The 14,588-nt window shown below is 33.5% G+C and overlaps 1 protein-coding gene across 2 annotated transcripts in view; it reads right to left on the reverse strand.

Annotated features, from left to right (window-relative positions):
* SMCHD1 (structural maintenance of chromosomes flexible hinge domain containing 1) overlaps positions 1–14,588 on the reverse strand; it is a 159,392-nt gene that overhangs the window by 128,606 nt on the left and 16,198 nt on the right. For both annotated transcript variants that reach the window (XM_079108270.1, XM_079108271.1), the window contains exons 4-7: positions 13,759–13,841; positions 12,998–13,128; positions 3,436–3,550; positions 3,233–3,352 (exon numbers count right to left, since the gene is read on the reverse strand). In XM_079108270.1, coding sequence (XP_078964396.1) covers positions 3,233–3,352; positions 3,436–3,550; positions 12,998–13,128; positions 13,759–13,841 — 449 coding nt within the window. The remainder of the gene's footprint in view (positions 1–3,232; positions 3,353–3,435; positions 3,551–12,997; positions 13,129–13,758; positions 13,842–14,588) is intronic.

Here is a 14,588-nt window from a genome sequence, read left to right on the forward strand (position 1 = left end):
ATACAGGTAAAAAGAAGACAACATTCACATGTAAGATGACTGAATAGGAACATTTCAGACATTTGAGAATTTAAGGGAATCAAGGTAGTTTAGAATATATGATAAATATATAATGAAAGATGAAATAGACTGAATTAGAGCAGTGGGAAATGGGTAAATAAAAAAGAGCAGATGAAAGGAACAATTCTTAAAAACAGAATAAACTATGAATGACTAGTGACATGGATTACCAATTCAAACTGTATGGTCAATAATTAAAAAGGATAGTTGGGGGAAGCAGGTAGAGAGAATGAGGTTTAAAGATAGTTTGTTTTTTATTGTTGGTTTTTGTATTACTGGGAAATGAACCCAGTGTCAATCACTGATCTACATCTCCACTCCACCCTCTTTTTAAAAAAAGTTTTATTTTTAAGACAGGGTCATGCTAAATTGCTGAAGCTGGCCTTAAATTTACAATCCTCCCACCTCAGATACCCAAGTTCTTGGGGTTACGAGTATACACCTGAACTTTGTATTTCAGTTGGAGCAACTGTGGTAGTGAGATCTTTCCAACTCTTTGGTCAAAGATATGGCATCGAGCTCCTGAATTCCATACCCAGGAGAGGTCTTCCTACTTCAAGATTACAGCAAATGATGCAGCATCCCTCCAAGGCCAGTTCAGAATGTCCTGGCATTATTCTAGGAGGTTCAGCTGATTGATTATTCTTCTGGCCTTTCCAATACTCATGTAAGCATCTAAATTATTAAATCTTACTGTTTAAAGTGCCAGATGGTTTGAACTCAGTCTGATTCAATGTGCAATCCTAACAGAAAAGTCTTCACAAGTAAAACAGATTAGAGAATTGTTGGTATCTAAGTGGCACATATATTTATATGTGCCAAGACTGCTCATTACAGATCAAGATCTACCAGCTCACTGGGCATGGTGGCACCCACCCATAATCCCAGTTACTTAGGAGGCTGAGGCAGAAAGATCTCAAGTTTGAGGTCAGGATTTGCAACTTAATGAGATTCTGTCCCAAATAAAAGAATTTTAAGAAGGACTGGGTATGTAACTCTCTGGTAAAGAGTCCCTGGTTTCAATACCCAGTACACAAAAAAGAAAGAAAAAAAAAGGAAAAAGAAAGCAAAAGAGTACCAACAACTTCACACTCATTCTGGAAATTGCTAAATAGAGAAGTTCAACAAAAGTAATCTAGAAAAAATTGCTCAGAAAAAGAAAAGAACCAAGTATCTATGCTTGTTAGGAATGCACTTAGCTGGCAGAGAAAAGGTGATCCAAGAGACCCAGCTCTATTCAAGCTTCATAATATGAACTTAAATTCTCAATCTGTTTTTTTAACTAGTTTTAACATGGTAATTAATATTTATACCAATATATTAAATAAGGCTTTGTGATGGTAAGACAGAAGAGATGGAACCTTGTTAGGCAAAATATTACGATATGTAATTCGTTAAATAAATACAAATTTTTTAAAAAGTGGAACGTAACAAAAGTTAGTTCCTGAACAGAGGAATGTTATCGAAAAAAATAAAAGTAACTAAAATACATAAAAAGAAATTTAGCCTAGCAGTAATGAAAGAAAAGGCACTATTTCTACCTATTAAAATGCCAACATTTTATTGCCTTTTCTCCTTTTTTCTTAAAAATAAGGAACTGATCAGATAGGTTCTTCATATACAACTGCTAGAAGCTTAAGTGACTTTTCAGTTTAGTCTTTTGGACAAGCAATGTTTAACCAAGAACATTTTAAAAGTTCAAATTTATTGTCAACTATTAAAATTCTAACAAAATATTTATAAAATGTGTATTCGGGAAAAATGTTACACAAAGATTTCATGGCAATGTCTCCCCACCCCCATATCTTTATTTATTCATTTATTTTTATGTGGTGCTGAGGATGGAACCTGTGTCTCACACATGCAAGGCAAGCACTCTACTACTGAGCTACAGCCCCAGTCTGTAAAATCCTTCAAACAAGAAATATTATGAAGCTATTAAAAATATGACACATTTTATAAAATAGGGAGATACTCTAAATGTTAATTGAAGAAATGTAGAACCAAAACTATAAGTTATATATTTTTAAAAACTTGACTGGGCCAAGCCTGGTAGTGCTTGCTTATAATCCCAGCTACTCCAGAGACTGAGGCAGGAGAATTGCAAGTTTGAAACTAGTCTGGGCAACCCAGTGAGACCCTATTTTAAAATAAAACAAAGGGCTGGGGATGTAGCTCAGTGGTACAGTCCTTTTACCTAGCATGTGCTAGGCCCTGGATCTAATCTCTAGTACCACAAAAAGCGGGAGAAGGGTAAGAGGAAATTCACCAAAATATTACATGACACTTGACAATATTTCAATTTTATTTCCTGTTAAATTTTCTGTGATTTATTTCAGAATCATAAATCACTTTATATTTATTTTTTAGGTACTGAGAATTAAACCCAAGGTCTCATATATAGTAGACAAGCACTCTACTACCAAGCCACATCCCCAGACTAGAAAAGTTTTTGTTGTTGTTGTTTTTGTTTTTAATATTTTTTAAAATATTATTTTAGTAGTCATTGGACCTTTACTTATTTCTATGTGGTACTGTGGATCAAACTCAGTGCCTCACAAGTGCTAGGCAAGTGCTCTACCACTGAGCTACAATACAACCCCAGTCAGAAAACAAGTTTTAAAATGCTCAAAATTACTTTGAAACAAAGATTTTAACATGAAAAAGTATAAAATGTTTCAAAAAGAAAAGGTGAATATAAAATAAATACCATGTACTCACCTCCAATTTGTCATATTAAAAAGACAATTTAAATATAAACTTGCAACAATTATATTTGTTTCTCTGGAACTCTGATTTTCTGAAAGTCAACTAACATATCACAGTTTTTTTTACTTCATTCCCATGATTAGTTTTTAACAAAGTCTTTAAAACCCAGATTCAGACCAAGAAAAAAGTTTACAACCTTATAAGCAATTTACTAAAAGCTTACTAGACTTTATAATACAATTTATTGCATTAAGACTTTTACTATAAAAAAGCATCAAAATTATTTATGTTTGCTGCTCACATGATTAAAGGAAGAATGAAAAAGTATATAATTTATTTGAAAAATTTCATATCTTCAATTTTTTAAAACAACAAATGTTGGCATCTTAGCAATATATTAGAAAAAAGTTCTGTCATCCATCCAAAGGAATAAATTTACAATTATGAATTAAATGTACTGTACCTTTCTGTTTCTTATATATCCACTATATATTGCCTCCTTATTTTTTTCCTTCTTCTCAAAATCTTCTTTAGAAAGTACAAGCTCATGAACATCTTGGGACTCTGCAGGTTTACTTATCATCTGTCAAGTATTAAAAAGAGGACCTTAAAAACTGCACAGGTCAACTTCAAAATATTTTAGTAAAAAGATATTTTTCTACTTACTCTGGCTGATTGTCCAACAAAGAAAACAGCCTGCTTGCCCCCAACACCAAAATAGGAAATATCACTATTTAAACTCCGTGGTACTGGTACAGGACGAACATATCCTGAATGATCACTAAAATAAAACAGTACATTGATGCAGTGATTTTAAATAATCTACTTAAGCGCCAAAAGAAATTACATAGCAATTTTGGCCTCCAAAATTGGAACAAACAGAACTAAATATGTTCCTTATTTATTTTTATGCCTCTAGGACCTTCACTTCAAAAGGTTGTTACTACTTCGAAACTTGTTAAAATATTTCCATAAAAATCATGGGTGATAGAGCAAAGAATATTCCCATTTCCATGTATCATGGCAAATGATGAGCTAAGGAAAACTCCCAATGTACATAACTGCATCCTGGAAAGGGGGCATCACTGGTCTTTCAAATATAGGGAAGGTCACCAGGGATAACACTTCCCAGTATCAGAAATAAACAATTAGGGGTGAGGCTGGAACCACTATTAAACTCAATGAAAAAGGTTAAAAACCACATATGGCAAAGTTGGAGAAAATCAGACAACAGGAAGATATATTCAAAGAATATCTCACCCAAGTTTAAATGTATTTCTAGAAAGAAAACAGAGAATGGATAATATCTACAAATATTCTCAAATCAATAAAAGCCCTGGCTCCACAGATCTATGAAGACCAACAGAGCCCAAAACAGATAAGTAAAAAAAAAATCCAGGGGCTGGGGCTATATAGCTCAGTAGCAAAGAATTTGCCTAGCATGTGTGAGGCACTAGGTTCAATCCTTAGCACCACATTAAAAAAAATAAATAAAAGACATGCTGTCCATCTACAACTATGAAAAAAAAAATTTTTAATCCACATCACTGTTAACACCAAAAAGAGCAACTAGAAAATAGACTGAGTTCAAAGAGTTAAGATAATATCAATTAGTAGATGTCGTCAGCAACAAAGATGGTGAAATATAATTCCCACAGTGCCTAGAGAAAAAGACTGGTCAAGCTAGAATTGTGAACTAGAAAAATATAAAGAATTTACAGATAGAAACTAAGGTAAATTACCACCAAGAGACTTGCTCTAAAGGAATGAACCTATAAGCACAATCTGGCACACAAAAGATTAACATAATATGGTAAATATAATTTTTTGAAAGTAATATCTGTGAGATTTTAAAAATGGTGTGGTTAGGAAAAAATGGAGTACAAATTGTGGAATTTCTAAAAATTCAAACTTGAAATATTTTCAGTGATCAAAGTATGATTTGGGGGAAGGGAAGGATCAGAGATAAAGAGTCCTAATGACCTAAATTTGGGGGAATATCTAAAGTTATGCATTATGAAATTTCAAAGACAATCAGAAAAAGAAATTCATAAATTCAAAAATATTTTTAAAAAGGAGTAACAAGTAAAAATATGAGCAGCAACAAAAAGGTAATTTTTAGAACATGGGTAGGTGTGGTGGTGCATGCCTGGAACTCCAGCTACTCAGGAGGCTAAAGCAGGAGAATTCAAAGTTTTAGGGCAGCCTCAGGAACTAAACAAGATCCTGTCTAAAAAAATAAATAAATTGATTACTTTTTTTTTTAAAAAAAGGCCTAGGGATGTAGCTCAGTGGTAGAGTGTTCCTGGATTTAATATAAATAAAAATAGAAAACAGAAGACAAAAAACAAAAACAGAAAAGAATAGGATAAAAATGTTTTAACTGGCATAAAAAGCCCCAACTCCATATATTAATAATCAAAATAAACAAATCCAGTACTGACCAAGTAAGATATAGTAATACTTCACATATACAAATACATCACTACACGACACACCTATCGCCATATAAGAGACACAAACCTGCCCCCACACAACACACACAAACAATCCCTGCACAACACTCTCAAAATGCCTCTTAAGTATGTATTTATACAAAATACCTCACCATAATGTACATACTACCACTTCTGAAAGAAATGCACACCCTGAATCTATATAACACACATACTTACCAATGATAAAAAGGTAACTTTTGGGGTTGGGATTGTGGCTTAGTGGCAGAGCACTTGCCTAGCATGTGTGAGGCACTGGGTTTGAGTCTCAGCATCACATACAAATCAATATAGGTTCATCCAAAAAAAAAAGGGTAACTTTTTTGGAGTCAGAGACAGACAATATGACCTAAGATACAAAGGCAGGAATGACAACAGATATCTCATCACAAACCATGCAAATCAGTAGAAAAAGTGAAATCTTTAATGTACTGAAAATTTCTTTAACAAGTCAACCAAAGGGCTGGGCACGGTGGCACACACCTATAATCCCAGTGGCATGGGAGGCTGAGGCAGAAGGATCTCAATTTCAAAGTCAACCTCAGAAATTTAGCAAGGCCCTAAGTAACTTAGTGAGACCCTTTCTCTAAATGAAATATAAAGAAGGGCTGGGGATGTGTCTCAGTAGTTAAGTGCCCCTAGGTTCAATCCCAGGTACCTCCCAAAAATAAATTTAAAAAAATAAGTCAACCTAAAATGGTATGCTCAGCAAAAATAACCTTAAAGGAGGTATGTGCAGAAGGGGTGGTTTTCAATTTTAACAGAAATGGACCCAAATGTTATAGTTTGGCCATATCCAGAAATACAAAGTCATCTTTACAATTCATTATTTATCTCAAGATGAATGAACTATAAAGTTCTAACATTAATCCTAAATCCCAAATGAACGGAAGGTCTCTTATGGCAAAAACAGTATATTTCGTCTCAACCAGTCTTTGGAGCTACCATGGAGATAGGACCAATGTTACATAATTAAAATTTCACAAAGTTTGATTTTTATTAAAGTTCTATGATCCTTTTTTAAAACTGTGGCTTCATTTTGCCAGAATAGTTCTGTATTTCTTTAAAACATTTGCTTTGAATTTGGCAAACAATAAGAAATGTATGGACTGTTTGTAATTGCTTAATAAGCAACACTATTCTAAACTATCATTTATTATTTATTATGCACCTTTAATTCACATACCTATTTTGACACTAAACCTACATACACTATATGAAACGATCACAACTTTATTTCCCCACTCTTGTTTCAGGATCACTGTGTTCAGATTTAACTGTAAGAAAGTACATTTCTTAAGTGCCACCAGGTTTACTTAGTTGAGTTTTTAGAGTTCGGGGTTTTTTTTGTAATCTGATTTTAGGAAGTTACTCAAATATTCCTAAGTCCCCCCTGTCCCCTGCAACCCTGGGCTGAACTCAGTGACATACCTATAATTCCAGTGGTAAGTGAGGCTGAAGCAGAATGATCAAAGTTTGAGGCCAGTCTCAGCAACTTAGTGAGACCCACAGCAAATTAGTCAGACCCTGCCTCAAAATTCTAAAAAATAAAATCAGACTGTGGAGATATTGCTCAGTGGTTACGCATCCCTGGGTTCAATCCCCAGTACCAAAGAAAAAGGAAAAAAGATTATAATGACAAATTTTATTCTATGTTTATTCACCAAAGTTAACAATAACAACAACTAAAAAAGACTTTTAATAAAGGGACAGAGCAGTGTGTTGTTAGATCATAAAGCAGATATGTTTACCCTAGCCAGAAAAGTGAGAACGTTGAGACATGGCCTTACATTAAAGGGAGAGGTAACTGGCTATTTAAAGCAAAATAACAACATGTTCATTTTAATAATAAATGTCAAAAGTAACATATATAAAAATAAAAGCACAAAGATCAAGACAGTATAAATGGGAAGTATACAGCTATGATGTACTTATATGTTAAGGTGCATAGTAATACTTCTTGATATAAACTATTAAACTAAAGATACATTTTATGAATCTTAAAGTTGCTGGTAAAAAAACAAAATGTAGCTGTGGCTAATAAGCCAAGAAAGAGAAAGTGGAATCATACCCATGCAAGGTACTATTTGAAATGAGGCTGGGGGGCAAAAAATACAGCAACATAAAGCAGACAAGAAATGTAAAACACAATTAACAAAGATGTTAAGTCCAAGCATACCAATAAAAACATTAAATGCAAGAGGCCTAAACATCACAATTAAAAAGCAGAGATTGTCAAATATAAAGACACAATGATCTACTGCTGAAATGAAACACTCTTTACATATAAAGAGAAAACAGGTTAAGAGATTGGAAAAAGAATTTCCATTTTAACACTAATAAAAAGAAAGCTGAAATGAATATATTAATCTCAAAGTAAACTGAAGAATATCACCAGGAAATGAAGAAAAAAACAAAAAAGCAAATATATGGGTAAATAAAATAGGGGATCACTATCTTGAGTTTTTAAAATTATGTTAGATTGCTGAAATCAAGTGAGTAAAGGGACCTAAATTATGGTAGATTCTACAATTCACTTTAAGTATAAAATATCCATACTAGTTATATATGAATATAGTAATCCTTAGAGTAACCATTAAAAAAAGGTATACTCAGAAACTCTAAAATGAAAAAAAGAATACTAAAAGATGTTTAAGTGATCCACGAAAAGTTCAGAAAAGAGAAATAAACAAAAGGAACAAACAAAAGCATTAAACATGATAGACCTAAGTTCTAGGAGATCAATAATCCTATTAAATGTGCCAGTACAAATTGACAAAGTAAAATTGGCAGAGTGTTTTTAAAAAATTGCCCCAACAGTATGTTGTCTATTAGAAATATTTCATACATAATAAGTAGATTAAAATAAAATGGATAAGATATATACCATGCAAATGCAAACAAAAGAATGCTAGAATGACTATGTTAATAGATTAAAGTATGGTTTGGATTAAAGGAACAAAGTCCAACACTATATAATGATGTGTCAGTTCATCATGAAGGCATAGATGGCGCAATAATTTTTGTATATGCTTTAAATAATACAATTTCAAAACAGAAAGCAAACATCAAGAGAACTAAAGAGAGAAATGACAAATCTACAAATAAAGTGGAGAACTTCAGTAACCCTCTGTTAGTAACATCAAACAGAGAATCAGCAAGGATATGAAGAAATGAACAAGATCTAATTGACTTTTACAGAACAGTATTCCAAAACAGCAAAATACACCTTCTTTTCAAGGACACATAAAAAATTCACCAAGATAGATCATATATACTGGATCATAAAACAAATCAAGTTTAAAAGAAGTGAAATCATACAAAATATGATTTCATAATGAAATCAAACTTGAAATCAATAGAAAGACAATGAGAAATTCTGTTGGGAGTACTTGAAAATTAAATTGCACACTACGAAACAATTCACTAGTTAAAAAGCAAGTTGCAAAGAAAATTTTAAAATACACTGAACTGAATAAAAGTGAAAATACAGTCTGGGCGTGATGGCATAGGACTATAATTCCAGTGGCTCAGTAAGCTTAGGCAGGAAGATCACAAGTTCAAAGCCAGAGTCGGTAATTTAGTGAGGTCCTAAAGCAACTCAGCAAGACCCTGTCCTCTGTCTCTAGAATATAGAAAGGCCTGGGGATGTGGCTCACTGGTTAAGCACCACTGGGTTCAATTGCTGGGGAGGGGAGGGGAGGGGAGGGGAGGGAAGGGGAGGGGAGGGAAGGGAAGGGAAGGAAAAGGACAGTCTATCAAAACTTGTGGGATGTAGCCTATTTCCTAGAATTATGATTAATCTAAGTCCATGAACCTAACATTCATTAGGAAAAAATAGAATGAGTTCTAAGAATTCAGTTATTAGTGTAATAATTCTAGAAAATAGGCCAAAAATACTCAAGTATTTCCTTAAAATACTGTGGGAAAGTATACAAAATTTAGGGAAAGGGAGGTTCACTGCTAATATACAACACATACTTAAACTGATACAAATCTAAAGAATTTTCTTCACTCATTAAGAATATGCATTCTAATAATCACCAGGCAGTAAGTTTCATTTTAAAACTCAAAACATCCACTCAAACTTATCCTAGATAAGAATCCTACCTCAGCGAGTAAGGCTGAAAATACAGATTTCAAGTAGGTCTGACTTGTGTTAATAAGTCTTGAAAAATTCCTATGTTCACACTCAAGGACTATATAAATATTCCTTCATGAGGAGGAGAAAAAAAAAGTAGAAAACGAATCTAAAGATTTTAAGAAATAACTGGTACCACAGCAGTCCTCTGGAGAATTAAAAAAGTCAAGTTGGGCACAATGGCACACCCCTGCAACCCAGTTACTCAAGAGACTGTGGTAGGACCAACCCAAGTTCAAGGCCAGCCTGGGTAAGACACTGCATCAACGTAAAACCTTTAGCGAGACACTGTATCAATGTAAAAAATTAATGAAAGGGTTGAATGTAGTTTAAGGGCACTCGTCTAGCATGTGTGAGGTCCTGGGTTCAATCCCTAGTACTATCAAAAAAAAAAAACAAAGTCATTTCCTCAAGAATAAATTTACATTAAGTCCAGGAGAATTTTAGAAAATACTCATATTCTTCATACAGTTAAAGAGAGCACTTTTTATCTTTGTGAAAGAAAGTAGTTGACTTACTGGAAGAGAAAAGCAAAATATGCATGGAAGCAAAACATCAGAGATATCTACAGTAAGAAAGAGGAACAAAAGAGAGAAGTAAATTAGTAAAAGAAACTAAATACAATCTAAATGACTGCCAGGAAATCATTTTTTTATCTTAAATCTATTGAAGTCGGCCTGCGGGGGGGGGGGGGGGGGGGGGGGGACGACACACACCAAAATGAAGAAAGCTCTGGAACTGACAAATGGCTACCAATTTCTATTAAGTCTTTGGGATAAATCTGCCAAATACAACAGAATTGATCAAATTAATGCAGGATGCTTAAATGTTACAAATGTACTATCTAAATTCAAGTAAATATATATCCTATAAAGTAAATGAAAGCTCATCTTAATCTGTAGAAAACACTAAGGACAAATCAGTCTTTAGAGAAAATTGTTGGGGGTCCATTATTATAACTCAAAAATGGTATGGACAATGTAGCATGCCATTTTTATTTTCCCCAAAGAGGCTCTCTGAGTTGAGTCTTAATTGCCAAAGTTAGAGTGCAGAAAGCAGCATTTATCTAACACACCTACATGAATTATGGTCATACAGCCAATTTAATATCAAACTTCCTTCCTCTTCAAAATAATGAACATAAAATATTAAATTATGTTCCAGGTATCCAAGTGCATCTTTAAAACATAATTATAATAGTGCCCAAGTTATGAGCAAGTTTTCTGGGTTTATGTAATATACTATATCTTGACAAGGGTTTGGGTTACACAGGTGTATACATTTGTCAGTCAGACAATAGGTGGGCAGGGTGGTGCACTCCTGTAATTCCAGCTACCTTGGAGACCTTGGCAAGAGGATCACAAGTGCAAGAACAGCCTAGGAAACCCTCAATTATGACATAAGTAGTAGGTTAAAACTGTTGGTGAGGAGGTGGGGTTGTGGCTCAGTGGTAGAGTGCTTACCTAGCACGTGTGAGGCACTGGGTTCAATTCTCAGCACCACAAATAAAAAAATAAATAAAGATATCATGTGCATCTACAACTAAAAAAAATTTAATACTATGTCAGCTTTTTTGTACTGTGAGCCTTCCTTTTCTTCCACAGCCTGCTTCTTATGACATCCCATCTTGTATCAAGTAAAAACTGATCTAGAAACAGCAAAGTAACTAATTTCTTATGTAGAAGTAGAAACTAGGGGTCTGAAATGTTAAATCAGTTGACAGAACGGGGACTGATTCTGAACTCAAAGACAGAATGAAGAGGTAACAACTATTAACAACTAATTGTTTACTGACCAAATACCTATTAAAGATAGGACCAAAACTAGCAATAGAAAGACTCTTATTAGAAATTTAAAATTCCCTAACTTTGGGTTAAGTTTTAAAGTTTGTGTTGTGGTAAGAGCTAGAGAAATATCAGTCAATGTAACATAAATCCAATGAGGATTTTAACAAACTATAGACTACATTTTTCTACTCTTCCAAGTGATTATTCTGATATTTTATGACCTTCCTGCCTAATTTACAATCTGTTCTCCTTCCCTTCTACTTATTAGATCACATGCCAAATCCCATACCTAGACTCAAAAAAAAAAAAAAAAAAAAAAAAAAGGTCCTGGCCTTGGCCTTCTGTTTGGCTATTTTTATGAATCCTTTAAGTGTCATGTGTTCATGAAAAGCAAAAAAACATGACTATAGAAAAGTCTTAAGTCAGGAATGAGAAGCAATAACTAAAATGATAGCTTACATTTACTGATTACTTACCATATAACAGGTTCTGCCCTAAAGATTTTATATATCGTTTAACTATCTTCATAAAACCTTATGGACTATTGCGTTCCTTTTACAGATATGTAAATAGAGACACAGAGAGAAGTCCTGTTTTTTGTTTTTGTTGTTTTGTTTTTTGGCAGTACTGGGATCAAACCCAGGGTCTTTCACATACACTAGAAGTACTTTGACCAATGTCAAACAACAAGAGTGGCAAGACTAGAATTCAAACTCAGCTGAAAGATGCAAGCATCCTTATTCTTTACTATACTGTCCCTCAAAGTGACACAGGAAGTCTTTAATAATTTAACAAAAATCTGAAGGTACTGAAATTTCAGAAGTGAGAAGGCAAAGGTGTCAAGCATATCAATGTTAACCCATTATTGAAACTGATCCTTAAATGTGGGTGGGCTTTTCTTAACATAGCCAAATAGGTTATAAACACTAGCTACTTAACAATAATGCCAAGAGATTCTTCCCAAGTAGGTTATACTATACAACATAGCTTAAGATATCAAAAGACTGGTTCAAAGCTTTTCTTACTAGAGTTCCAACTAACGTTCCAAGAATATAAAATCCTCATATCTCTGACAGCTTTTAGCATATTTTCCCTCTAACATTCTTATTCAGGATATTTTCTATATTACATTCTGATACAAAACTCATGACTAGATTCTATTCCCTAACAGCTGTGAACATTTTTATTTTATTTTAAAATTTCTTTTGGTATCAGGGATTGTGCCCAGGAGTGCTTAACAACTGAGCCACAACCCCAGTCCTTTTTTATTTTAAGACAGGATTTTGCTAAGTTGTTTGAGGCCTAAATTGTTGAGGCTGGCCTTGAACTTCTGCCTCCTGCCTCAGCCTCTCCAGTTGCTGGGATTACAGGCATGTACCACCATACCCAGGCTCTGTGAACACTTTTAAAAACAGAAACCTGAACGTAGAGCAATAGTGAGTTCCACAGAACTACATGCAATTTTAGGGATTTTGCAAGTGATATAGAGATTCCCAAAGCCCACCTTAAAACCATTCTGCTGCTCTGAAGGCTTTTTTTAAGTTAGTAATGAAAGACGTAAAGTTTAAAAATATACAACAGATCTCCTACATACCTCAAGAAATGCAAAAGGAACTGTTAAGTGAAAAGACACAATGTTAATGTAATTCTATTTGATTACTGGTCACAAAAATTCTATTAAAAAAAAAACCTAACTAAATATATTGATAACATCAAAACCTCTAATGCATCCTATGTATCTAAAGGCATATCAGAGTTACTATTAAAACAGATAGCTACCTGCAAAAAAAGTAAGATTTTCTAACCTTTCAAAGTCACCTTGCCTTGTAAATTTTGACAACCTATACACGGCCCAGTTGTTAAGCTGTTTAGAAGTCATTCCTCTTCCATTATCTATCACTGCAACAGCAGGTTTTCCTTGGGTTTCGTCAAAAAGCTATGAAACAAAATAAGTTCAAGAAGACAGGAAAAATCAAATCAGTATTTAAAACATCAAAGGTTAAATATAAGAAAAGTGATTCAACAGGTTCACTCATACACTGCTCATCAAAGTGTAAAGTAACAACTTTCTGAAAGGCACTTCGGCTATATTTATGAAAATTCTTAGAATTCTTCACGACTTTTAACCCAGAAACTGCATTTCTTGGATTTTAACTTAGAAAATAATAAGAGACATGTACAAAGATGTACAAGAATGTTCATCATTTCAGCATTACTTCTAATGGCAAAAATAAAGGGAAAAAAAATCTGTGTTCAACAATAGAAGATTTATTATGTTACTTTCATTATAGTCAATAAATCATTCTGGAGCAATGGAATATTATATTTCAGAATATTCATATGTAAAATATTTACAATATACTATTAAAGGAGAGAATATTAAAAAAGTAAAATGCTACATGCAAGCACACACATAAACACAGAATAAAAGATTCAAGAAGAAATTTTAAGTGGATAAAGAGACATCGAATTGTTAACTTTAATTTCTGTTTTCTAATTTTTTCCAATCAACTTATACTATTTGATCAAAAGAAAAACTAAATTTCTTTAAGTATTATTTTCTTACCAATTTGATCTGAATTCTTCTAATACCAACATTACGAGAAGTAGCAGACAATGAATTGTCAATTAATTCTGCAAGAGCAAATGCTGAAAAAGATTAAGGAAACATTATTGCTTAATTTTTCCCTAAAATACTTTGTATAAAAGTTCAAAGCAGAAGAAACTCTGAAGTACCTTAAAGTCATCACTTATTTTCCAAAGAGCTAGAATTAAAATATTATCCTGATCCTAATGATAAAATACATAATAAAAGGCATCATCGCCAATCACCACCAGCATAAAAAGGCAGTCATCAACCAGTATTTGTATGGCACTATACGGCATGAGTCAGCCACGATTTCTGGTTCAAGTTTATAATCTAAAGACAGACGTACAGACATAAGAGACAAACAGAAGACCATAACCATAAGAGCAAACATTAGTCTGGTGTATGTATGTCACTATATCATGCACAAGTCAAAAGTAGGAACAGAGATAAAGGAGTAAATATAAAGTAATTAATTGTATACAAGTGTCTCTCAAGAACTCTTTTGGATATAGAATTCCAAAGACTAATAGAACGTGTCAAATGACAGAACACTTCTTCAAAACTGACAGAGATGGGGCTGGAGTTGTGGCTCAGTGGTAGAGCACTTGCCTAGCATGTGTGAGGCACTGGGTTTGATTCTCAGCACCACAAATAAATAAATGAATAAAATCAAGGTCTATCAACATCTAAAAATATATTCATTAAAAAAAACTGACAAGAAAATGACTACTGATTCTCTATACAACACTAACCTGACATTGAGTTTATCACTGGTTCAACACTAATTTATTTAGATTCTTTTTTCA

Source organism: Sciurus vulgaris (assembly GCF_902686455.1).
Source record: "Sciurus vulgaris genome assembly, chromosome: 13".
Taxonomy (NCBI): Eukaryota; Metazoa; Chordata; class Mammalia; order Rodentia; family Sciuridae; genus Sciurus; species Sciurus vulgaris.